The sequence below is a fragment of the Geotrypetes seraphini genome, chromosome 2, assembly GCF_902459505.1.
Source record: "Geotrypetes seraphini chromosome 2, aGeoSer1.1, whole genome shotgun sequence".
In the NCBI taxonomy this organism is placed as follows: Eukaryota; Metazoa; Chordata; class Amphibia; order Gymnophiona; family Dermophiidae; genus Geotrypetes; species Geotrypetes seraphini.
Window position 1 is genome coordinate 310,792,431 of NC_047085.1, and position 25,573 is coordinate 310,818,003.

The window sequence follows — 25,573 nt, forward strand, 5'->3', positions numbered from 1 at the left end:
TTGTTACATTCTAATTTTAATTATTTCAAGTATAAGTGACCCGGTGAGGATTGAATGTATAAATCCAACCACTATGAAACATATTTGAGAGGCTGGTGGCATTTCTGAGGGTCTGAAGAACAGTATTATCAGAGCGGATAATTAAGAGGTGGCCATTAACAGACCAGCCTCTCAAGATCTAGTTGATATTTATCCTCTCATTTAACAGATATCCTGAAGCATTAGTCATCAATTAAGCTCTGTTCTAGAACATCTTCAGCTCTATGTAGAGGTTCAGGATATTTTGAACTCTTCATGCTGTTAGTGGAAAATAAGTTCTTAACCAATACTACAATTACTGTGTTTCCCTGAAAATAAGACAGTGTCTTATATTAATTTTGGGTCCAAAACAATGCACTATGGCTTATTTTCGGGAGATGTCTTATTTTTTTTTTTTCATATACAGTGATCATCTCTCCCTTCCTCTCCTCCACCCCAATTCTTCCTCTTTCCTTTCTCTCCCCCACATGTGCAGCATCTTTCCTCCCCTCTCACCCATCCCCTTGTGCCCTCCCTCCCTCCCATTCCCCCGTGCAGCAGAACCCTTGAGTAGCATCTTTCTATCCCTCTCTCCCAGCTCCCTGTGCAGCAGCAGAACCCTTGAGCAGCTGTGCAGGGGGATGGGTAGGAGAGTCAGTGGGGGCCGACGAATCCAGGGATGGAGTCAGGGACTCGGGAGGGGTTTCTAGGATGATCTAAGTAGGGCTTATTTTTGGGTAGGGCTTATATTAAGACCTACCCCGAAAATCATCTAGGGCTTATTTTCGGGATAGGTCTTATTTTCGGGGAAACAAGGTAATACTACTATTTATCACTTCTAAAGCTCTGAAAGGCATAAGCAACACTAAACATTCAACATGTAATAGATTGTCCTTGCTCAGAAGAGTTTACATTCTAATTAGGACAGAATGGCAGAACAAATGGTACAGATATAGATTGGGGAGTTTGTTGCAGAGAGAATGATAGGATGGATATAGGTATCATGCGGTGAGTGGGAGTTAGGATTGAAAGCAGCCTCAAATAAGTGGACTTTTAGCTCCGATTTGAATACTGATAGAGACGGAGCTTTACATATTGACGCAGGCATATGATGCTGCAAGATAGAAGGGACGGAGTCTGAAGCTGGCAGTGGAAGAGAAGGATATAGATAAGAGGGATTTGCCTGATGAATGGAATTCATGGGGAGGGAAGTTGAGCATAGGGAATATAAGTGAGGAGAGAGATTGAAGGGCGGAAGAGTGCAAAGTTTTCAGACTTGGTTGTTTGATGTCTTATAAGGTGGACTTGGCATATGTTTGTGTAAGATTTAACTGGCACATTTTGATTACTGTATATACTCGAATAGAAGTCAATCTGAATAGAAGTCAAGATCCCCATTTTCCCCCCTAAAGGAGGAAAAAGGGTTGACCTGACTATGTCGGGCGACTTAATATTCAAGTCCCCTCCCCTGTCGGGCCCTGCATCCTGTCCCCCCTCCCTGTCCTGTCTGTCGTACCTCTGCTGATCCCTGGTGGTTAAGAGGTACAGCGGGCAGGAGTGAGCTTTCCGCACTCCTGCCCCACTGCTAACACGGTCGGTCGGTGGCTGCTGCGAGTTCTGGTTTCTTCCGTCGCTGAGCTGCCCTGAGCAGGAGCAGCTTCCTGACTGGCTCCTGTTTATTTTCTGTCCGATAACCAATTCTTACTCCACAATTGAACATTGTCTCCTATCCCACAACTAATTTTGTTAGGAGCCTCTCAGAAACTATGTTGAATGCTTTCTTGAAATCTAGATACTGTATTCTACATCAGCCGGCTTGCCTTTATCCACCTGGAAGGTGTAAACAAATTGGTGAGGCAAGATCTTCCTTGGCTGAATCCATGCTGGCTGTGTCTCATTAAATCAAGTCTGTCTACATGTTCCACAATTTTATTTTTTAGAATTGTTTCCACTATTTTGCCTGGCACTGGGTCAGAATTACCAGTCTGTAATTCCCTGGATCTCCCCTGGAATCCTTTTAAAAATCAAAATGGCCACCCTCCAATCTTCAGATACTACAGACTATTTTAGGGGCAAGTTACAAATCACTAACAGATCAGCAATTTTATGTTTTGATTCTTTCAATACCCTGAAATGTCTTAGTCACCAATTTCCTGTTTTATTTGAGTAATTTCTTTTTCCTGTTCTTTTATTTTCCCATCCATCTACACAAGTTGATAATTCAGTTTTTACTAAATTAGCAACCAGATCCCACAAAGCGTCCAGTGTAACTTCTTGGGGTTTTATAATAATAGGACATTGCAAGTCTGTTTTTGTAATATTCTGCTCATCCACTCCTGGGCAGGTCCAGTCCCTGATGTTGCTGTATCCTCCTCTATACTTGGGCCTCCTTGCAAAACCTGGGAGCTTGAATCGGCACTCGCCACACCGTTCCCCATAGCCTCCTGGGGAGATTGCAGTTTGACTTCCGGTAGCTCCTCAACCCCTGGGAGCTGTGGCTCAAGGATGTCGGGGAGGTGATCTCACGTCGGGACTCAATGTGGTCTCAAAGTCCTGTAGAGACGCCTCCACCCTGTCTCCCTGGAGCGTCTGGTGGGGGTGTCACTGACGAAACTGAGACGCCCTGCATTCGCCTCAGCAATTCCTCGATGTTGCTGAAGGTTGCTGTTCCAGAGTGCCGCAAGGCTCCAGCGTCACTCTTATCCCTTCTCTTCGGCATTTACAGGTATTTATTCGAAGAGTAGCTCCAAAAAAGGCTAAGTCGAAGAAAAACTTTCACTGGCGACTTGCTCAGTTAAGCGTGTCAGCGGCTATCTTGGATCTCTTCAAAAATGAGGGCTACTGAATGTAATAGATGCCTATATCAGTTAATTTTGCATCAGGATTCCTATGTTAATTTTCTTTAATTGTTACTCCATTTAAATTACATTTTGGATTTTATTGTGGACTTGAGCTGATTTAAGCAAACATTTACTTTTTGAATTATTTCTTTTATTTTTTTATTATTTTCTATGCTTTAAATGGCTTTCTGTACAAGTTTAGTCTTGATTTGTATATTTGAAAATTTATAAATTAAAAAAAAAAAAAAAAAAATGGTCTCCCTCCAATCTTCAGGTACTACAGACTATTTTAGCGACAGACTATTTTAGCGACAGATCAGCAATTTTATGTTTTGATTCTTTCAGTACCCAGAGATGTATACCATCTGGTCCAGGTGATTTATCACTCTTTAACTTGTCGATTTGGCTTAGTATGTCTTCCAGGTTCACAGAGGTTTCTTTCAATTCCTCCACCTCATGACCCTTGAAAACCATTTCCAGTTCAGGAAGATTTTTACATCTTCTTCCAAAAAGAACAAAGCAAATAATTCATTTAGGGCTCCTTTTATCAAGCCGCGCTAGTGGGGTCAGCATGCGCTAACCCCTGCGCTGGCCAAAAAATTACCCCCTGCTCAAGGGAGACGTTAGCGGCTAGTGCGGCTGGCGGTTTAACGCGCGTTAAACCGCTAGCGTGGCTTGATAAAAGGAGCCCTTAGTCTCTCCCCTATGGCCTTATCCTCCCTGAATGCACCTTTTATTCCTTGATCATCTGACGGTCCCACGGATTCCCTCACAGATTTTCTGCTTTTGATGTACCTAAAAAAATGAATTGTTGCCTCTTTTTGGCAAGTTGTTCTTCATATTCCTGTTTAGCTTTCTTTCAGTGCCAGTGCTTATGTGTCTCCTTATTTTCTTCATTGGGATCCTTTTTCCATTCATTAAAGGATGTTTTCTTGGCTGTAATAGCCTCTTTCACTTCGCCTTTTAACCACACTGGCTTTTGTTTTCACCTTTCTACCTTTTTTAATACGTGGAATACATCTGGTTTGGGCTTCTACGATGGTAGTTTTAAGCAAACTCCATGCCTGGTTTTCACTTCTGACCTTGGTCACAGACCCTTTTAGCATCTTTTTAACAATTTTTCTCATTTTATCGTGGTTGCCCTTGCGAAAATTAAATGCCACTATAGTAGATTTCTTTAGCGATGTCACTCCAGTTATCAGCTTTAAATGAAATAAGTTTACAAAACTGTCTATCCAGGTTCCCTATTTCTAATCTTGAACAAAGTGTAATATTAGATATTATTCATTTTCAAAATTCATTGTGACATACATAGAGTAATAGGGAAAATCATGAGAGTGAGAAACTTTTTTTCAAATAGGATTTATTGCTTTTCTGAAGGAATTCATTTAAGGCAGTGTACAGTAGTGCTGCCCGATTCACGATTCGAATCGATTCACCGATTCACTTCGGTTGAATCGATTCGATTTAAAAACAAAAAAAAATTGGCCTCCCGATTTGGTGACTGACCCTCGCCCCCTAAAGCAGGAGCGGCAGCGCTGCCTCTTGCTGGCCAGCTGCTGCCGCTCCTGCTTTAGAGAGGGTCAGTCGGGAAGTGCTGGTGTCTGGCTTCCCGCTGGTGTCAGGCTTCCCCAATGGCCTCCCGCGCATCCATTTACCTAATATCAGCAGCCTGCAGAGAAGATCACTGGTGCTAGTGATCTTTGTAAGCTAACATAGGTCTTCGGAGCTTTTTCCTCTGCCGCGATCCTGCCTCTGACATCAGAGGAGAGGGCGGGACCACAGCAGAGGAAACAGCTCTGAAGACCTATGTTAGCTTGCAAAGATCACTAGCACTGGCGATCTTCTCTGTGCTGCTGCTATTAGGTAAATGGATGCACGGGAGGCCGGGGTGGGGGTGGGGTGCACAGTCCTTCGGGGGGGGGGGGGTGCAGGCCCTCAGGGGGGACAGGTCTTCAGGAATGGTGGTACAGGCCTTCAGGGGTGGGGTGCAGGCTTTCGGGGGGGGGGGAAGATCTTCAGGGGATGGTGGCACTGGTGTAGAAGTACACAAAGGGGGGTTCAAAGAGACATACATATGCCGGAATTTGGGGGGGGAAGAAATAATAGGTCTGAAAACAGAGAAGAGGGAGAGAGATGGTGGACAATGGGATTTAGGGAGGGAAGGAACAGAAAGGGAGAGAAGTTGGACACAAGGGATGGTGTGTGTGTGTGGGGGGGGGGATAGAGATACTGGATAGGAGGGTAGTTGGGAAAAGAAAGAGAGAGATGGTGGACCCTGGGGTGGTGGGGAAGGAGTTAGAGATGCTGGATGAAAGGGTAGTTGAGAAAAGGTGGATCTGTGGATGGAGACGAAAACAAGGAAAGATGCCAGACCTCCGGAGGAGGGAAGGGAAACGGAAGGAGAGGATAGATAGAAGATGTATGGTTAACACGGAGAAAGAAGGAGACCATGGCAAGCAAGTTATCAGAAGACAACCAGAGCTGGGGACCAACAAGATTTGAATAATGACCAGACAACAAAAGGTAGAAAAAATAATTTTATTTTCTGTTTTGTGATCACAGATTTGAAATGTGTATCCTGCTAGATCTGGTGTTAGACCGCAAACGTGAGCTAGGATTTAACAGAGAGAGGAAAAGTCTCTTTTGTTTGTTTATTTTGTTTACACCATAGTACCATTGTGGGTAGGAGAGGGCAAAGGGGGTGAAGAGGCTATAAAAGGAGTGGAGGCTATAAAATAAACCCACCAGGATGGTTGAAAAAAAACTCCCAGTTGAGCAGGAAAATCAAATCTAAAAATCGATTCAGTAGGTTGAATCGAATTGAATCTAAATTTTTTTCCTGAATCGAGCAGCTCTAGTGTACATTAAGAAGTCAAATTATGGCATAGTATGCTACATTACTATGTCAATAAAACGTCACTGTACTTATTTCTGTCCAAAGGTAGTACAGAAAATTCCCCCTTTTTCCAATATTCTATTTGAGGAAAAGTTGGTCTTCACACTTTTTGTAGTTTACAGATCTCAATTATGGTTTAAATTATGAAATCACATTCACATCAGTTATCCAGCTTCTTGATTTTTATCATCAAAATACAAATATCAAATTTGTCACCTCTGGAACAAACATATTTGTCACAGGCACACTTTGTATTTTATGTTAGCTCTGGCATTCATAATATTGGGTGGGTATTCCAGAACCTGTGGCAGTGAACATTGCTTATTTTTAGTGGTGGGGCACTTTGAGTTGGATTTTTTTGCCAAAATGAGCATCATGAATGGGCAAAATTTACAGCTTATTGGACATAGGAAGATTTCCACTTAAAACATAGAGTTGCCATACTTGGACAGACAGACAGACAGACGATACATCAAACCCTTTATCCGGTTTCCAACAGCAACCAACCCAGGTCACAAGTACTTGGCAAAATCACTGTCAATGACACGCTGGCCTGGTCATTTTTTTCCTCTTCATATGGTCAGCTTGGCCACTTACATATGTTTAGCGTGACTTGTGTAACTTAAGTCTTTTTCCCAACACTTTCTTTCCTACTCCATATGTTCTTTGCCAGCTCTTCTTCATTACACTGGACTAGTAGAAATGGGAACAGACAGGTTGGTATGTGTGTCGCAAACTGTGCCGTGAGACACTGGGGAGGAGAAGAAATGCTGGCTGGCTGTCTACAGGATGTGCCTCGTGGCTAGAGGCAGGTCCTATAGGCAGTCAGCCGGTGCCTCTCCTGTCCGCTTCTTTTCCAGACCTCCTCCACTGGCTGCTCAGGGCCCCATCTGGAGAGCCTTTGCACATATGCGGACATTTCTGGATGCCCTCGAGCTGCAGCCCTTAGTTTAGTGTGCCACAGCTTCGGAAAGTTTGTGAGACATCGCACTAGTCAGTTTTCACCTTCCTGTTAAAAAAAAAATCAAATCTGTATTGCAGAGCCTTGTTGTTTCTAGGATAGGCATTCTGTTTTCTTGTATCTCCAGTGACTTTTAAGTGAGTTTGAGCTAGTGCTGCCTGATTCAGGAATAAAAAATTTCGATTCGATTCAACCTATTGAATTGATTTTTCGATTCAATAAGATTTTCCTGGCCAATTGGGTGGTTGGTTTTTTGGGGTTTTTTTTTTTTTCAAACTACCTAGTGGGTTTATTTTATAGCCTCTTCACCTCCTTTGCCTTCTCCTAACCACAATGGTGCTGTGGTGTAAACAAAACAAACAAAAAAGACTTTTCCTCTCTCTTTTAAATCCTAGCTCACGTTTGCAGTCTAACACCAGCTCTGGCAGGATACACATTTCAAATCTGACATATTGTAATTACAAAACAGAAAATAAAATTATTTTTCTACCCTTTGTTGTCTGGTCATTATTCAAATCTTGTTGGTCCCAGGCTCTAGTTGTCTTCCGATAATTTGCTTGCCATGGTCTCCTTCTTTCTCCGTGCTAACTATCCATCTAACTCTGTCCTCCCCTTCTGTTTCCCTTCCCTCCCCCGGAGGTCTGGCATGTTTCCTTTTTTTGGTCTCCATCCACAGATCCACTTTTTCTCAACTACCCTTTCATCCAGCATCTCTCCCTCCTTCCCTACCACCCCAGGGTCTACCATATCTCCCTTTCTCTTCCCAACTACCCTCCAATCCAGTATCTCTATCCCCCCCCACACCATCCCTTGTGTCCAATTTCTCTCCCTTTCTGTCCCTTCCCTCCCTAAATCCCATTGTCCACCATCTCTCTCCCTCTCCTCTGTTTTTAGACCCATTATTTATTCCCAAAGTCCGGCATATGCACAACGCTTTAAACCCCCCTTCCTTCCCTCCCTCCCTCCATGTACTTCTATACCAGGGGCCCCCCCGAAGCACTGCACGCACCCCCCTCCCCCGGAAGGCCTGCATGTTTCCCCCCTGGCCTCCTGCGCACGATTTACCTACTAGCAGCAGCCTGCAGAGAAGGCTGCAATCCTGCCTCCGACGTCGGAGAAGGGGCGGGACCGCAGCAGAGGAAATAGCTCCGAAGACCTATAGCAGCTTGCAGAGATCACTAGCCCCAGCGATCTTCTCTTCAGGCTGCTGCTAGTAGGTAAATCGTGCACGGGAGGCCGGGGGGAAGCTGGACACCAGCACTTCCCGACTTACCCTCACCCTCTAAAGCAGGTGCTGCAGCGGCTGGCCAGCAAGAGGCAGCGCTGCCGCTCCTGCTTTAGGGGGCGAGGGGAGAGGGTCAGTTACCGAATTAGGAGGCCGATTTTTTTGTTTGCTTGCTTGTTTTGTTTTAAATCAATTCGAATTGATTCACCCGAAGTGAATTGGTGAACCGATTCGAATCGGGCAACACTAGTTTGAACTGCATGGTGCCTGATTTTTCTTTCTCTGCTTTTTAATATCTGTGTGGGAGTTTGGCTAGTTCACAGTTCAAACTTAAAGCTGCACAGTGCAGGTAGAAAACAGAACTGCTATAGATGTATTGCCAAAAAGTAAACTGACCTCACTTAAAACCTGTCTATGGAGATTGATCAAAAATTTTTAGAAGTTGCTCAGAGACATGAAACTCTTCACGGGAGGTTTATACCCCCCTAGTATTGGTACAGAGTTTACCTTCCAGTCATTGCAGCTTTTTCAATAGTGATCATGCTCCAAGCCAGGAAAAATAAAGAATATATCACAGACAGTCCTTTAAAACCACTTCAAAACATGATGGCATTCTTTGTATGTTTCATAAAAGCAAACATCACTTGAGATAGGTGAATTGTAATGTTACTTAGCTTTATAAAAGGTTTGGGGTTCCAACGTGGCCCCGTTTCGTTTGTCTTCTTCAGGAGATCCAATTGTGATTAATGAGAGTCCTTTGAAGCTTTAAATGACTATTTTAAATTAGTGATGTAAACGCACCACTGCTGGATACAGCTACCAGAAAAAGAGGTTTCAACTGCCAGCACTTTTGACTTCCTTCTGTTTTCAATCAGAAGTTTCCCTGTAATTTCTAAAAGAAATAGATGTATTGCCTGCAGCAAGATTCAGGGCAGGGATGGAAACATCTACATTGGTTTCAGATATTAGATTATCTTGAGCAGAAGATATTCAGTTCTTATGCAATTAAACTTGTCCTCTGTGTCTGATTTTTAGTGGACCACTTTTCTACTATTATTGAAGTTAAGCAAAACTTAGGGGTCCTTTTACTGGGCTGGATTAGGCAACTAGCATCACCATTGCTCAAAGAGCTGAAGAAGTGACTGGGCTAGCTGGGTTGAGGACATTTTGCTCTTCATACCTTCAACAGTGGGTGCACCCAAAACAGCACTATGCTGTGCAAACTAACAAATTCCCATTGGACAGAGGGAGCAGGATGCAAATTGAAGGGAGCCCATAAATTCCCCTTTTGTTTTGGCATAGGAAACAAAGGTATAGGGGAAATTTGTCTTGCTGGATAATTTTTTTTCTTTAATTGGGGACACTGTTCTGCACAAATGAACTCTCTGTAACAATCCTATATGTGCCTGCCCAAGCAGCAGAAGTTCCCTTTAATGCATCCATACCCAATCAACCACTGCAACTGCAGTGATGTCAAGCAAGCAGAACACCAGAGTAGCACTTGCTACCCTGTATATTTTATTTATTTTTAGGTATTTTGTTTTATTTACCGCCTATCAAAATTAAGCAGTTTTACTATCAGGTACTCAAACATTTCCCCTATCTGTCCTGTTGGGCTCACAATCTATCTAACATACCTGGGGACTGAGTGACTTGCCCAGGGTCACAAGGAGCAGCGCAGGATTTAAACCCACAACCTCAGGGTGCTAAGGCAGATCAAAGTTCATAATTTTTTAAAGCGCTGAATAGGATGCACAGAATACCCAGAACACCGGCCTGAGGTCTTCCAAGGGCAGAATGATGGTGTTGACTAAAAGGAAAATTATCCAGTAAAACATAGTTTCTTCTTGCTTAGCATCAGCTCCGCATTGTGCATAGATAGAGTGTATTGAAGCAGTCTTTTGTGCTTAGCAAAGGGGTGGAGCAAGGTCCAACTTACTGCCTTGCATTTGTCTTCAAGGGGTCTCTGCCTAGTCTTCTTCCCGGACCACAACCTGAGCCCTAGTAGAGTGGGCCTTTAGCTCTTGAGACATCAGACAATTATTTCTGATGTAAGCTTGACTGACTCAATAGCTGCCTTGATCCACCTTGCAATGGAGGCCTAGAGGCTGCCCGCCCCTTCAATGACAATGGAAAGCGCAGAGGTGAATGCAAGTAGATCTCATGCACATTCATTGGGAAATTCTGAAAACACAACCTGGCAAGAGCTGAGGTTGTACACCCTTGGCTTAATATTTTAAAAGGATCTTGTCCAATTATTAATTTTTATGGGGGGAGACAACTATTCTTACATTAACTCTCAAATAAGTAGAAACTACAGTTATTCAGCATCCACCATTTCCCATGGGTAACGGATAACTGAGATTCTACTGTTGTAAGGATGTCCAGTAATCAGATGCATCCTTAAATAAGTTTTTAATCTTGATTGAAATCTTTAAGCAAGATTCAGACCTTAACTGGATTGGAAGAGTATTTCATAGTGTAGCATTCCATTTTTGTTTTATTTGTCTTGAAAGTAGGTATTTCAGTTGAAACAACTTTTGACTGGATCTTAGAATTCTACTCAGGAGTATGGTATTAAATATTGCAATAAACGAAATAGCCAATGTGCTGTACTTTTTGGCCAATAAATTTTATATGTAGTACAATGTGATAGCAGTAAACAGTTCTCTTGCCTAAGGAAGGGTGTCATATGATCAATCTTTTTTTGCTCCAGTGATGAGCTTAGTTTCAGTACTGTATTCTGAATGTTTTGAAGACACTTAGTAGCTGAGAATTCGAATCCTTGCTATAAAGCATTACAGTAAACAAAAGTGCTGATGACCAAAGCATGTACCAAAATTTAGTGTGCCTTATCCAGTCACTTGGTTTATCATCTTGGGTATACACAGATCATATCCATAAGTTAAAGGTGAACCGTGTGTGTGGTCAAGACATTATCTTGAGGACAAGTTTTATATCTTTGCAGACTGACTCAAGGACAGTAGGATGAAACTCAATCCTGATAAATCTAAATCTCTGTTGTTAACCGTGAATGAGTCATCAGCACAGATTCTACCTATTTAAGCTAGTTTACTGTTTCCAAGTGTCATATTAGATGGTAAACTGGATTTTCAGACTCTCATTTCTTCAGCAGTTAAGACGTTTTTCCAAACTACAGATGATCTGCTCAGGTATCTTTCACCAGGATTCATTACAAGTTTTTGTTATTGGTCAGTTGGACTACTGTAATGCATTGCTTCAAGGCCTGAGACTATCGGACATTTCAACATTTTTGTATCAATTGTAATTGTGGGAAAAGAAAATATGATTGTTATACCACTACATAAGAATGCTTATTGGTTACCCATATCTTATTGGATGATATGTCAAACTTTGGTACTACTAGTCCATAAAATTCTTTATCCCAGGACAAGCAGGCAGCATATTCTCACACATTGGTGCCATCACCGACTGAGCCCCGGCATGGACTACTTCAAAAGTGCATCGCAATTTTAAGTCTTTTGGAAAGTTTGCGATAGCCCTCATCGCGCATGCACGAATGCCTTCCCTCCCGACATAGGCACGCAGTGCCTCAGTTTCTTAGTTTCCGCAGAGCTAAGAAGATGCATATCAATGGTCGTTGAAAACTTACCTTCCCGTTCTCACGTCAGTGACTTTTCAGTCATTTTCGTGTTATTTTTCTTTTCATTTAGTTTGCCTTTTGTTAAAAAAAACAAAATTCTTTTTTTGCTCTCTCACGGGTTCAGCCCGGCGGGGCCTATTGTACCACCTTGGCCTCCAACTTCGATTTTGCCAAGGCAGTCTTCCCATCGATGTTGCTCCCGCAGACAGGATTTTAAGAAGTACGGTAGCTGTTCTTGGCCCATCTCTGTGACTGACCCACATCACTGGTGTCTCCAGTGTTTGGGACCGGAGCACTGACTGGAAACCTGTACCCAGTGTTCTTCTCTTCGGAAGAGGACTTTGGAAAACCGCATTCGTGAACAGAAGTTATTGTTTGGTGTCGCTATGGAGGGGGAGTTGACATCCATACCAACACCAGCAGCACCAGCCAAGACGACACCTAGCAGAAACATCTCCAGTGTCGCAACCTCCTGTGGGTAAGCCAGCAAAGAAGCCTTCCCCTACCTCATCTGGGACTTGGGTCAAAGTGGCATTGAGTCGAGTCATGCCGACCTCAAAAAAGTCTCATAAGTGACTGGTCCCGATTTTGGTGCGTGCCTCGACATCTGCTTCCTCCTCACTGGACCGGAGTGCTGCACCAGTGGTACTGGCGAAAAAGCCAGTGGTACCGGTGCTCTCCCTTAAGCAGAGAAGTGATCATTTGCTTAGGGGAGAATTGGGTGAGCATTTTCAAATGCTGGTACCAACCCAATTTATGGCCACGTTGACACCAGCTGTCCAAGCTAGGTCGACACAGGCTCTCCAGGTGACGGTTCAGTCTGAGCAGATAGCGACGCCAATCGCACCTCAAGTTGATGCTCCACCTGTGCTGGGACCTTTAGCATGGGAGTCGATTAATCTCACTCCACGGCACCAGTCATCCTAGACGCAAACATCTAGAGAGGCGACGCCGATACGATCCCGGAAGGCCTCTCATAAGATGAAACTTATTGAGCCTTCGGCACCGAGTCTCCAACACTGTCCTCATTCCATTCAGGACTCAGACTTATTGGGAGACTCGGAGCACTCTTGTCTGATGATGAGATTCACATTAGCAGAATTGTTCAACCTTGCGAATGGGGTCTCAGCTCTACAGCTCTCCATCCCATCTTTGTTCAAAGGGGCACTCCTAAGGTGGACTTGTTTGCGACCCATCTCAATCACAAGTTGCCCCAGTTTTACTCCAGACTTTATTCTCCTCATTGTCTAGAAGCTGATGCATTTCTTCTGGATTGGACGGGCCTGTTTCTATATGTGTTCCCTCCAACTCTTCTCCTGTTAAAGACTCTGTTCAAATAGAATCAGCCACCATGATTCTCATTGCTCCACGGTGGCCCAGACAACATTGGTTCTCCCTTGTACTTCAACTCGGCATCAGGGAGCCAATTCCTCTACCAATCTTTCCTACTCTGCTTACTCAGAATCAAGGATTGCTTCTAGATTCCAATCTGCAGTTGTTGCACCTGACAGCTTGGTTTCTCTTGGGCTGATTCCATCTGAATTACATCTCTCTCAGCATGTATGTAATATTATTGACGCCTCCAGGAAGCCAGCCACTCTACAATGTTATCAACAAAAGTGGACTAGGTTTTCTTCCTGGTGTCTCCTTCATCATCACGATCCAACTTCCTTGTCAGTGGAATTGGTGTTGGATTATCTACTTCATCTGTCTGACTCTGGACTTAAATCTACATCTATCAGAGTCCATCTCAGTGCTATTACAGCTTTTCACATACCAGTTGAGGGAAAACCTCTTATTGCTCATCCTTTGGTCTCCAGATTCATGAAAGGTCTTTTCCCTAGCAACCGCAGCAGATGAATCCAGAGACCAATGGGATAGCCCACATCTACCAGCAAGCGGAGATATAGAAACTGATTAACAGGTGGTCCTATTGGCCGGCACTCCTCCTGTTTATCCAGTATTCTCTATCTCCCAGCAGGAAAAGGTCGCTATTCAACTAGCTCCTGGATTCTGGCTGTGACTGGATAGTTATTTTCTCCTGTTGAGGTTTCTCTTCAGTGAGACTGCCATTTTGTTTCTCCTGTTGAGGTTTCTCTTCAGTGAGACTGCCATTCTGTTTCTCCTGTTGAGATTTTCTCTTCAGTGAGTCAGGGGTGTCCGGCTGAACGGTGCCGGCTTTAGGGGATACACCTGGGCCCCCCCCCAGGTCCCTGCCTCACCCTCCCTCCATTGCTAGAGGGTCTGACTGGGTCTCAATTTTTTCTTCTTTCCCTTCTCTGTTTAAAAAAAAACCCAAAAAAAAGAGACCACAGTTGCTACATTCTGCCCTGTTATTGATGGCTCTAACTGGCTTCAACCGGCCCCAACAACAAGCTTGTGAGTATTTCTGGTTTTACTGTTGTTTGAACTTCAGGTTCTGTTTGGGAGTCTTAGTACTGTGGGTTCGGTCATCGTACATTTAAGGAATGGATATTTTATTGAGGCTAAGTTTTATGACTAGAAATCCGATTGAGGGAGCCAGGACTTTTTCGTCCTTTGCATGCACGCGCTTGGTTTCCTTGTTGGTTACAGTGCGGCAGTAGCGGTGCGATTTCATGCTCGCACTTGTTCTCCTTATTGGGTTTCAGTGCAGCAGTACTGGTCCTGTTTATTCTGAGGCTCTCTTTCATCAGTGTTTGTCACGGCCATGTACAGCTGATTGTGCAGGTGCCGGTTTATAGCAGCGCGCATGAGATGGGACATGTTGTTTTCTGGCACTGTGGGCCGTTCTTCTGGTTATTCCCCGAGTCTGATTTTCTTTCTATGCAAGCCGCGGCAGGGTAAATTTTGCGGGGCTTGAATCCGTCTATGTTTCTAGGAACGTTGATGCAGCAGCCACATGTCAGTGAGAATCAGGCGTGCGCTTGGGTCTCCGGCAATGGCGGGAGAGCTGCAGCATTCCGATAGTTTGTTTCCAGCTGACTTTGGTCAGGGTATGCCGGGGCTTCTCTCCTTTCCGGTTCAGACAAGTTGTATGTTTCACCAGCTTTGGGACAAGCTTGGGCAGATTTATGTGTCTATGTCTGTGTTACTGCTGTACTCCCTTGAAGGAAGCTGCTTGTTTAATCGGACTCTGGGGTTAGCACTCAAGGGGTTTACCAGAAAGACTCTGACCTGTGCTAGGTCACCCAGTCTCGGTTTGTCTTCGGCCTGGAGCGACATATGGCAACTCACGGCACGGTGAGATCAGCAGTAAGATAGTGCCCTGTATTTCACACAAGTATCTCATTGTCTCTCTTGGGGTCCCTGCAGATTGAGCCTTTGTCTGTTGGTAACTGTCCTTATTTGGGCCTCTGTGCTGAGCTGCATGTGTCTAATAATGGCACAGGATATATATGCCTAAAGGTAGTACAAGCAGTTTCCAAGTTCGGGCAGACTCTATGGGCATAATGACACTGCGCATCTTCCTGCGGCCAGGACTCTCTTTCTCTATTTCTGAGGAGGCCTGGACTTCAGATTTCCATGCTTATCACGCTGGTTTCTCCTGTCGCCATTTTCTCATGGCACATGCTAGACGGGCCCCCTGGCCAGGCAGGAAGGGCTATACAGCTCCTTTTAACCTGGAGCCAGTACCTATTCTATCAAACCTGCGGAGGATCACGCGCTTATGTGGCTGTTAGCCTCATCCCTGAAGCTCTCATTAGCGATGTAAGCTTTGTCTGATACCTGTAAGGATGCTGTTGTTTTCCACGGGGCGGTAGATGCAGCATCTTGATTGAGTCTAGTACGTATTCACTTTAAAGGACATACGTATTTCGCTGATGTTGCATGGAGTTATTACTGTTTTCATTGTTCCAGTATATTCCTCTTTACATTGTGAAACTTGATTTTTCCTAGGAGAATCTTCTTGCAGATCCTACAGTTCTCATCCTGCAATTCCCTGACCTTCTGCACTTCATTCTGAGGGGATCTTGACTTCTTCCAATGACTCTTCAGGCTTTCTCATGAGGGAGAAGACGCTATAATGTCAGGTCAGGGGGCTGTGAAGATTTTTCAGGATGCTTGCGACTTTGCATCCTCCTCAGGTTTCCAGTTCGTTCTTGGAGTCTCTATGTTTTGTGTTTCCCTTTTCAGTATTACTGGTCCACAGGGCAGTTCTTGTAGTTCTTCGGGAACTAAGGGACGTTGTTCCACTTACTGCATGGTGCCCAAGACGGGAGCATTCTGCTGAATTTGTTTCTCAGGGTTACACATTTCTGCAGAAAAACTGGGAGAATATTTACATTTTCCCTATGGACTCCAAATCGGCACTAGGTTTGCTTGCCTCTCTTTGAGCAGCACTTTCGATTTTGGCACATGCCATTTCACCTACCCAAGGCTTCAAGAACATTTTAGAAAATGTGGGCAGTGGTACCGTTTTGGCGCTACCAGGTGATTCACCTATTTCTTCTTGACTGACTTCTTGATTCGGACGTCTTCCAGTCGGGCCATTTGACTGACAAGAAAAGGGTGGTTTCTTTTCCTCAGTTCTTTGGACGTGAATCTTCGATTTGCACAGTGCTCTTTTCTCCTGTACTATTTATAGGTATATCGGGGAGATGTTTTTATTCATATAGGAGAGAAATGTGTTTCTTCCCAAGACTAGGGCGATGGGTCACAGTCTCAGGTTTGCATCCTTCTTTGGTCACCATGACCCAGAGTATGGGATTCTGTACAGGTTATAGGATCCATGTTGCTGACTCCACTGGGAACTTCAGCTTACTTTCCCATTATGCCGCTATAGCAGTCGCTTTTGTTCCGGTGGTTCCCGGTATCTCAGGGCTCCAATTATTTGGTAGGCACCTCATGTATCGCTCTGTATGATTTGGTGGCTCAGCGAGATTTCTCTTTTCAAAGGCATGCCTCGGTCTTTGCTGGACTAGCTCATGGCCACCAAACATCCCGGGCTGTTGGGTTGGGGGGCTCGGCGCCTTCCATCCTCAGCTCCAGGAGTCTGGTCTTAAGAGGCGACTCAGTACTTGTTCATTCTTCTACTCTTGAGCGTTGTCAGGCTACCTTTCTGGAGCTTCAGACCATTCTTCTGCACTGCCGCTGAGGGTCCTTTCAGTCAGTATTATGATGAGGGTATTTCTCTACAGCTTGGGCAGTAGGTGATGTACTCAGTTGCCAGGTACAGTTGTTGTTCTACTTCAGTGGGTGGACCCTCATCTTCCTCTTCTGTTGGCAGATCATTTTAAGGGTCAGGAAAAGAGTTTGGATAGACTTTCTCTCCGCGAAATCTGAGCATGGCCCATTTATTGTATGTTACAGTGTACAGCACTCTGTACGCTCTAGAAAGTGTAAACGTTAGTAATAGTGAAATCTTCTACATCCTGGATATTGGGAATTTTGGCTCAGGCGTTCCAGCTCTTTTTATGGACGCGAGATCTCCTGGAACTAGACCTCATGGCCTCGTCTCACAATTCAATGCTTCCTAGCTTCTTCGGCGGGCACAGGGAGTGGGAGTTAGAGGGGGTAACAGCATGGCTTCTTTCTCATCTCTGGTTTCTCTTTTTCAGTGTTTTCCCCTGGCTGATGATGGCTTGGATTTGCCATCTCAAGCTCGCTTTCCGGGCACAGTATTTGTAGAATCTCTGGCTTGGCTGCGCCATCCTTGCTATGTGGATCTGATGAGTCTTTCGACAGCCGGACTAAGAAGTTTCCTGGTATCTCTGGATTTGCTCACCTAGGGTCCGATCAACATGGATATTCGTGCTACTTTGGTATTATGACCTAGCTTTTGAGTAGTCATGACTGACAAGTTATGCGCAGCAGGTTGTTTCTTCTCTTATCCAGGCGCTACAGACATCTTCACCTGTGGCTTCTGCTTCCTTTTGGAGGTTTTTCCTTTCTTGGATACTTCTCAACATTTGCACCCTTCCGGAGTTCCTTTTTGGCACAGGTGTATTGCCGAGGGCTTAGCATTCAATTCCCTTCAGCTTCAAGTGCCATTCTTAGCTTGTTACAAGGGCTAGGTATATTGCTCTTCGATTACTTCTCAGCTTCATGTAGTTCAGTTCCTAAACGGAGTATGGTATATTTGTACACCTCTTAGCCATGTCCGGAGTACAATCTTCAGGTACTTCTTCGCAGTTTACCGAAGGCTTCATTTCTCCTTGTACCGTTGAACACGGGGTGTCTTGTGGCCATGGCTTCGGCTCTGCAGTTTTCCGAATTGCAGGTCTTGTTCAGCGGGGATTCCTATTTCTGATTTCCGAAATCTGGGGTATCAGTTCGGACGGTACCACAATTCTTTCTTTTATGACACGCTCACTTTTCCTTCCTTCTTCCTGGGAGGAGAAATGGGGAGACGTGCTTTTATTTACTGCTTTTTTTTTTTTTTTTTTTTTTAAAGTGCGTAGCGTTCTCCGTGAGCAAGGTGTCTAATGACTTTTAGTTGTTTAGATCACCTTTTTGTATTCTTCAAGGGACGCCTCAAACATATGGCGGCGTCCAAAGCCTCCATTGCTCGATGGGTCCAGGAGGACATTCTTTATGCTTGCTTGCTGGCAGGAAAGCGGTTGGCGAAAGAACTTCATGACCATTCCGCCGGAGGTAGAAACGTATTTGGACATCGATTGGCCCGCCTACTCCATAGGGCTTTAAACTAGGTAAGTTGGGGGAGGGTACATACTTATATCCTAGAGCAGTAAGAAACCACCCTGAGGAGGCAAGTCACACTCACACTACCAAGTCTAAGGTGATATGATATCCACAATATTTCAGGGAGAAATATCACTGATAATTTAGGAGCCACACTAGCTCGTAAAGGAATCTCTTCACAGATATGGAGGGCTATGTATGTTAATGCACACAGCTTGGGCAATAAAATTCTAGCATTAGAGACTGAGATAACAAACACCGATCTTGACGTGATAGCGATATCTGAAACCTGGTTCACGGAATCGCATGGGTGGGATATGGTTATACCAGGGTACAACCTACTTCGTTGCGACCGAGAGGGTAAATTGGGAGGAGGAGTAGCGCTATACACTAAGGAAAGCATCAAAACCACCAGAATCACAGATGTTAGATACACCGGGGAATCCCTCTGGGTGAACCTGGCCAGAGGGAATGAAAAATGCCTATACCTTGGGGTGATATATAGACCTCCCAGGCAACAGGAGGACAAAGACATGAAATTAATCGAGGACATAGAGAACATCACACTGCGCAGGGACACAGTAATGCTAGGAGACTTCAACATGCCAGATGCAGATTGGAACACACTCTCCGCGACTACAGGTAGCGGCAAAAGAATATTAACCTCCATAAAGGGTGCATGTCTCAAGCAATTGGTATTGGAGCCCACCAGGGACCAGGCGTTACTAGACCTAGTTCTCACCAACGGAGATAGCGTCACGGAAGTCTCAGTAGGAGACACACTGGCCTCCAGCGACCATAATATGGTATGGCTCAACCTCAAGAAAGGTTTCCCTAAGACAAACACAGCAACAAGGGTTCTCAATTTTAGAGGCACAGACTTCAACCGCATGGGAGATTTTGTCCATCAGGAGCTACATAAACAAGCAATATCTGACAATGTGGAGGATATGTGGTCGTCTCTGAAGTCCATCCTACACGAAGCAACAGACCGATACATAAAGACGGTAAGTAAACGCAGGAGAAACAAAAGACCCCAATGGTTCAGTAAAGAAATTTCAGACCTAGTTAAACAGAAAAAAGACGCATTTATCCCGCAGAGAGGGGGCGAAAGAGGACTATCTAGACAGATCTAAAGCTGTCAAAACAGCAGTCAGAGAAGCCAAACTCCGAATGGAGGAAGAGCTAGCACGGAAAATTAATAAAGGGGATAAATCTTTCTTCAGGTATATTAGTGACAGGAAAAGAAACAAAGATGGGATAGTACGCCTGAAGCAATCGGACGGTAACTTTGCGGAATCAGATTCTGAAAAGGCAGAACTACTAAACAAATACTTCTGTTCAGTGTTCACCCGCGAAGTGCCGGGAGCTGGTCCACAGCTGCAGACGGGAGATAACCAGAAAGACCCGTTTCAAGATTTCGAATTTACGCCCAGTAGCGTCTATGACGAACTATCAAGACTCAAAGTAAACAAAGCCATGGGACCGGATAACCTACACCCCAGAATGCTCAGGGAGTAAAGGGAAGTCCTGGCAGAACCATTATCTGTTCTTTTCAATCTTTCCCTAAGCACAGGAAGGGTCCCCTTGGACTGGAAAATCGCCAACGTAATCCCACTCCACAAAAAGGGCTGTAGGACAGAGACAGCAAACTACAGACCAGTGAGTCTCACATCTATAGTGTGTAAACTCATGGAAACACTGATCAAACAGAATCTTGACACAATCCTAGACGAAGAAAAACTGCGTGATCCACACCAACACAGGTTCACCCAGGGTAGATCCTGCCAATCTAATCTGATTAGCTTTTTTGACTGGGTTACTAGACAACTGGACGCCGGAGAGTCACTGGACGTGGTATATTTGGACTTCAGTAAAGCATTTGATAGCGTCCCTCATCGAAGATTACTGAACAAGCTGAAATCGATAGGATTAGGAGACACTCTAACTACATGGGTTGGGGATTGGCTGAGCGGTAGACTTCAGAAAGTGGTGGTGAACGGTACCCCATCCGAAGCATCGGACGTGATCAGTGGAGTGCCGCAGGGCTCGGTCCTGGGCCCGATTCTATTTAACTTATTCATAAGAGATATGACGCAAGGACTTAGAGGAAGGGTATCACTGTTCGCTGACGCCGCCAAACTTTGCAACATAGTAGGCAAAAGCTTATTACCTGATAATATGACACACGACCTACTGTTGCTAGAACAATGGTCAACTACTTGGCAGCTAGGCTTCAATGCTAAAAAATGCAAGATAATGCACCTGGGTAAGAGAAACCCGTGTAGAACTTATGTACTAAATGGTGAGACCTTGGTTAGGACCACGGCGGAATGCGACCTAGGGGTGATCATTAGTGAGGACATGAAGGTTGCCAATCAAGTGGAGAAGGCTTCCTCCAGGGCAAGACAAATGATGGGGTGTATCCGCAGAGGTTTCGTCAGCAGGAGACCTGAAGTTATGATGCCGTTGTACAGAGCCATGGTGAGGCCTCACTTGGAGTACTGTGTTCAGTTTTGGAGACCACACTACCGAAAGGACGTGCTGAGGATCGAGTCGGTTCAGCGAACGGCCACCAGGATGGTCTTGGGGCTCAAGGATCTCACATATGAAGAAAGATTAAAAAAAATTGCGGCTGTACTCACTTGAGGAAAGAGAACGGGGAGATATGATTGAAACATATAAGTACATCACGGGACGCATCGAGTCAGAAGATGATATCTTCTGGCTCATGGGACCCTCGACCACCAGAGGGCATCCGCTGAAGATCAGGGGAGGGAAGTTTCATGGCGACTCCAGGAAGTACTTCTTCACCGAAAGAGTAGTGGATCATTGGAACAGACTCCCACTCCAGGTGATAAAGGCCAGCAGCGTGACGGATTTTAAGAGAAAATGGGATACTCACGTGAGATCTTTAAGGGAGTAAATTCAGGGGAGGGTATACTTGGAATGGGCAGACTTGGTGGGCTATAGCCCTTTTCTGCTGCTTTTTTCTATGTTTCTATGTTTCTTGGGCTCAGCCCAGAGGTTTTTCCTTGGAGGAGATTTGTCTTGTGGCTACTTGGTCTTCCGAGAGTGCTTTCTCTCCGCATTTCTGCTTGGATGTGGGGGCGCATGCGGTAGGGGCGTTTTGTGCTTCGGTTGTTGCGGAGGCAGCGTTTGCTTCCCACCCAGATTGAGGATTGCTTTGCTACATCCCATTGGTCTCTGGATTCATCTGCTGCTGTTGCTAGGGAAGGAAAAATTATGTTCTTACCTGTTAATTTTCTTTCCCTTTTTTACCTGGAAAGTTGTTTTTCTTATCTCGCTCACTTCTGCCAGGAAGGTCAGTGAGTTACAAGCGTTGGTGGTAGTGTTTCACCATGATAAAGTGGTTCTACACACGCATCCAAAGTTTCTTCCGAAAGTTGTGATGGAGTTTCATCTCAATCAGTCGATTGCTCTCCCAGTTTTTTTTTCCCTAAGCCTCATTCTCATGCAGGAGAAAAGACATTACACACTCTGGATTGTAAACGTGCTTTGGCCTATTACATCGACAGGACAAAGCCACATAGAAGATCTCTCCAACTTTTCATCTCATTTGATCCTAATAAGTTGGAGCATCCTGTTTTCCAAGAGAACGATTTGCAACTGGGTATCTGCTTGTATATTCATTCTGCTATGCTCAGACTGGACTGCACCTGGAGAGTTGTGTCACAGGTCACAAAGTCTGAGCTATGGAAGCTTCTGTAGCTTTCCTCAGATCTACGCTTATTGAGGAAATCTGTAAATCTGCCACCTGGTCCTCAGTTCATAACTTCATTTCTCATTGTCTGGAGTCTTTCTCCAGACAGGATGGGCACTTCGGCCAGTCAATATTACAAAATTTATTTTCTTAAAGGCCAGCACTCCCACCATCCCATTCTAGTTTGCTTGGAAGTGTGTGAGGAGAATATGCTGCCTGCTTGTCCTGGGATAAAGCACAGTTACTTACCGTAACGGGTGTTATCCAGGGACAGCAGGCAGATATTCTCACAACTCACCTACCTCCCCTGGTTGGCTTCTTAGCTGGCTTATCTTAACTGAGGGACCGCATGCCTACATTATGGTAAGTAACTGCTTTTTCTTCTTAGGCTAGTAATACACTATGTACCTTCTCAAATGTTACATTCTTCATGACACAATTGGTTGGAAGTGCAGACTTTTCATCAGCTTCATTTAGATATAATTTGAAGTAATGTGTTATATACACTGTACTCCGGGTGGAATTCTGCGAGTGCCAGATAAAAGTTCACATAAACAGAGACTAAGCCAGCAATAGGAGGAGGAAATGGCCCCCTGTGCAGCAGGGTCACTTCCTCCTCTGCTGCCTGTGTCTGCATTAAATTCTGCAAAGCATTTGCAGAATTCTATGCATCCTGAGAAGGTGAGGAATTCTGTACAAATTCTATATTTGCAGAATTCCGCCAGGAGTAACATTGGAGGAATGCCTTACCATTTTATATTTAGAACTTCACTTGATAAATTCAAGGTGGAGCTTAAGATCTCTTTTTTCCCCGCTATGCTTTCAATTTAATTTGCCCTATTACTGTATATGGAATTTTTTAGGAAATCGCTAGATATAGCAATTGCTTTTCTTCTCTTACCTATCATGATTCTACTTCATTTTCTAATTTAGTTGATACAATGTGTATTTTATTACCTACTACTGTATATACTCTAATATAAACTGAGATTTTTGGGCCCAAAAATGGAGGTCTTGGTTTATATTTGGGCCAGCGTCCCCCTCCCAGAATTATTACAGGCTGTCACCAGGCTCTCCACTTTGCACCCTGCCCCCCTCCCTGCCCTTACCGTTGTGCCGCCTCTGCTGATCCCTTGTGGTCCAGAGGTGCAGTGGGCAGAAGTGAGCTTTCCCTGCTCCTGCCCCGCTGCTAACCCGGTTGGTGGTTGCTGCAGCCACTGAGCAGTACCGAGCAGGAGTGTGCTTTGGTGCTCCTGCTCGGTGCTGAGTGGCTTCTTGACTGGTTCCTGTGAATTCTCATGAGAATTCGCGGGAGCCAGTTAGGAAAACCCGCTCCTACCTGCTGTACCTCTGGACCACCAGGGATCGGCAGAGGAGATACAAGGGCAGGGAGGGAGGCTGGGTGTAGTGCCTGGCAGGGAGGGTATTGGGTGCAGAGTCTGGCAGGGCACTTGAATATTAAACCGCCCACCTTATTATTTGAGTCAACCATTTTTCCTCCTTTTTTGGGGGGGGAAATGGGGGTCTCGACGTATATACGGTATAAGCCGCCTAGATGGTCTCTAGTGGATGGAATGTCAAGTACTTGAAACCTAAGTTTTGATATTATCACACTTAAAACTGTTCTTATTAAATGGTCATAAAATGTAAACAAGTATTTAAATATGATTTCTTTGACTGATTTAGTAACGAAAAGGAGGAGGATGAAAATGAAAAGAGAGAACAAGAAGGAGGTGAATGGGAAGAGACTGGGAGTGGTAGCACTGAGAAATCATCTGGCCCATGGAACAAGGCAGCTCCTGCTCCTGCACCTGCAGCTGTTGGTAATAATTAAATTTATCACACTTTCAAAGTAGAATTGAGAACTTGCTCCCCTTATGTACTTAGCTTTCAGTTCAAGTCCTGGAGGGATGGTAATGGGTCAGGTTTTTAGGGGATTTTTAATGAATTTCTTGTACAAGCCCACTTTATTCTTGGACAAGTTGGTTATTTTCCTATGGTTGCCAGACAACTCGTAGGGAGCCTCAAGAAAACAATGTTTTCAGCCCCTCCCCTCTTACCTCAGGACTGCCCCTCAGGAATCCACTTTTCCTACAAGCCAGACTGTAAAAGCTTGTCTTTTCTACTCGTGTTTATTCTTATTTAACGCGGCCTTTTTGTCCATGAATTCTACCCTTGCGCTACAGAGGTTCCCCGTGCGGATGGGCCTGGCTGCGGGAGAACACAGACGTTATGTAAAGTCTGTTTCCAGGGAGTTGGCTGCCTGTCGGTGTACCCTCTGGACAGCCTGCACTTCGGTTCAGGGCTCAGGGACCATTCCCTTGGGAGCTGGCTCACCCAGGATTCATCCACTTGTGGGTCTAAGTGCAGGCTGTGTGGCTCTGTGGAGGTGTGCCTAATTTTGGAGCCAACTGTGTTCTTCCACCAAGTCGCATCTGCGGCGGAGATCTCTGGCCATTTGTATCGGGCCGGTGGGTCAGTCTGAAGACCAGCAGTCCAATTTTCATGCTTGCAGAAGATCTCCCTTTTGCTGTTTCTGTTTCCATTGCAGCAATACACAGTATCTCATGGCACAGTTAGTATGAAGCTGACAGCCTGGATAGGTGATTTGGGGGGAGGGTGTGTGTGTCTAAAAGTGGATTTTAGCAAGTTTCAGTGTGTGCCCTATCCCCTCCCCCAATCCCTAAAATCCAAAATTTTCCCAGGCTGTTTTTATTCTTCTTTTGCATGCCCCTCTACCCTGGAAGAGGTGGCTGAGTCATCTTTCTCTGTTCAAGGGTCTCCCCCTTTGGATCACTGAGTGAGTGATCTTGACAATGGATGCCAGTCTCAAGGACTGGGGTGCTGTTTGCATGGACGCTCCAGTTCAGGGCCAGTGGACCCTTTCTGAGTGGAAGTGGTCGATCAATTGCCTGGCGCTTCGGACAATTCGTCTAGCTCTCTTCCACTTCGAGGGTAGTGTCTGGTATCGAGCTGTCCGTATCTTCTCGTACAATACCACGGTGGCCTACATCAATTGCCAATGAGGCACCAAAAGTGCCTCACTGAGCTTGAAGCCTAACTTCTTTTCCTGTGAGCGGAAAGACACCTCGTAATGCTTTTCAATTGCACATGTGGCTGGAGTGGACAACATTCAGACTGATTATCTCAGACTCCGGATCAGGATCTCTGTTACAAAGGGCTTTCAACTGCATTGTGAAACACTGGGGTCGCCCCACATTTGACCTCATGGTGTCAGAAGCCAACAAGAAATGGAGCAATTTTTCAGCTGTCGTGAGGCTGGCAGTGAGGGCCTGGACGCTCTGGTTCAACCCTTGCCACTGGAGGGTCTTCTGTATGTCTTCCCTCTGTGGCCCATGAGAAGAATAACAACCACCGAGGTCGGGTGATTCTCATTGCACCTGAATGGCCAATGTGCCCATGTTACACCAATCTGGTCCAGTTGCAGTTGGACCAAGGACTCGGGACTCCCTTGTCATCCTCTTCTTCTCGTGCAGAATCCGATTTGCGTTTCAAGATCCGGACCGCTTTGGTCTTAATACCTGAATATTGAGCACGTGGCCTTTGTTTGCAGGGGCTATTCCTTGGCCGTGATTCTCACCCTTCTCCATAGCAAGAAGTCCATGGTGGCGGCCTACAAAAAAGCTTGGTGATGTT

General features: G+C 45.0%; 1 protein-coding gene across 2 annotated transcripts in view; it reads left to right on the forward strand.

Moving 5' to 3' along the window:
• The window catches only part of CDV3 (CDV3 homolog), a 72,349-nt gene that overhangs the window by 15,440 nt on the left and 31,336 nt on the right, over positions 1–25,573 (forward strand). For both annotated transcript variants that reach the window (XM_033929981.1, XM_033929980.1), the window contains exon 3: positions 23,603–23,739. In XM_033929981.1, the coding sequence (XP_033785872.1) occupies positions 23,603–23,739 (137 nt within the window). The remainder of the gene's footprint in view (positions 1–23,602; positions 23,740–25,573) is intronic.